Genomic DNA, 1,009 nt, shown 5'->3' on the forward strand with positions numbered 1-1,009 from the left:
CCCCCACGTCCCAAGGAGTCAGGCTCCACGCTCACTCCAAAGCATTCCTACACAGGGACGTGGGAACTGAGGATTTTGGGGTGCCTGGGGATATTTTGCACGCTCACACGCCCCACAAAAGTGACCCCAGGGATATCAGCTCGGTGTTCTTTCCTACAGGAGATGAAACCAGAGACACACACACACGCCACCCACCCCACCCCCGCCCAGTATCTTCCCAGTTAAACCCAGGACAAGGGTCCCTACTGCATGGGGTCAACCCCCCACCCTGAGAATGTCCCTCTTTAGGGGTAAATTTAGTGCCTGTTGCACCCTATATCCTGCCCCACATCATAGAAGACCGCCCAGCTTAGATGGAGGGACCACAGTGGGGCCTCATTCTGCACCCCACACCCTGGGGGGGGCTCCCCACTATCCTCACTGCATCCCAGGTACATCTGAATGGGGGGTATACATCGGGGGGGGACCCCTACTGCCTTTTACATGCTGGGGACACCAGTAGATGCAAAAGGGGGGACAGGGGAAGGGGGGTGTCACCCTATTGCACCCAAAATACATTGCCTCCCCTGGGGAGGCACTCCCAGCCCGTGGGGTATCCTTATTGCACCTCCAAATCGGGGTGAAGGGGGGTGTCCCTTCGCAAAAAAAAGGTCCTTATTGCATCTCCCATCCTTACGGGGCTGTCCCCCAGAAGAGCTCCCCGGAGGGGTGTCCTCATTGCACCCCGACATCCCGGGGGGTGGTCCCTACCGCCCCCGCCGTGGGCTCCCGGTGCACTGCGGTACCCGGGAAGGGGGGTTCCCTACTGCACATCCCCCCTCCAATCCGTGTTGGGGGGTCCTTACAGCCCCCGGTACGGCCTTCCCGGCCCCCCCACTGACCTCTGCGGCGTGGGCCGCCTCCTCGGCGGGCAGCACGGTGTGGGTACGGTGCTCCCGGGAAAGGTGGCAGACGACGCAGACGGCCCGGCGATCCTGCACGCAGTAGAGCCGCAAGGGTTCGCCGTGGC

The 1,009-nt window shown here is 62.0% G+C and overlaps 1 protein-coding gene across 1 annotated transcript in view; it reads right to left on the reverse strand.

Moving 5' to 3' along the window:
* Window positions 1–1,007, reverse strand: part of LOC104287008 (tripartite motif-containing protein 7-like) — a gene marked incomplete at its 5' end in the record, with an annotated part of 5,786 nt that extends 4,779 nt beyond the window's left edge. Inside the window, one exon of the mRNA XM_009885658.1 lies at window positions 882–1,007. Within this exon, the coding sequence (XP_009883960.1) occupies window positions 882–1,007 (126 nt within the window). The remainder of the gene's footprint in view (window positions 1–881) is intronic.
* Between the last annotated feature and the right edge of the window lie 2 nt (window positions 1,008–1,009).

The sequence above is a fragment of the Charadrius vociferus genome, unplaced genomic scaffold (assembly GCF_000708025.1).
Source record: "Charadrius vociferus isolate BGI_N301 unplaced genomic scaffold, ASM70802v2 scaffold1545, whole genome shotgun sequence".
In the NCBI taxonomy this organism is placed as follows: Eukaryota; Metazoa; Chordata; class Aves; order Charadriiformes; family Charadriidae; genus Charadrius; species Charadrius vociferus.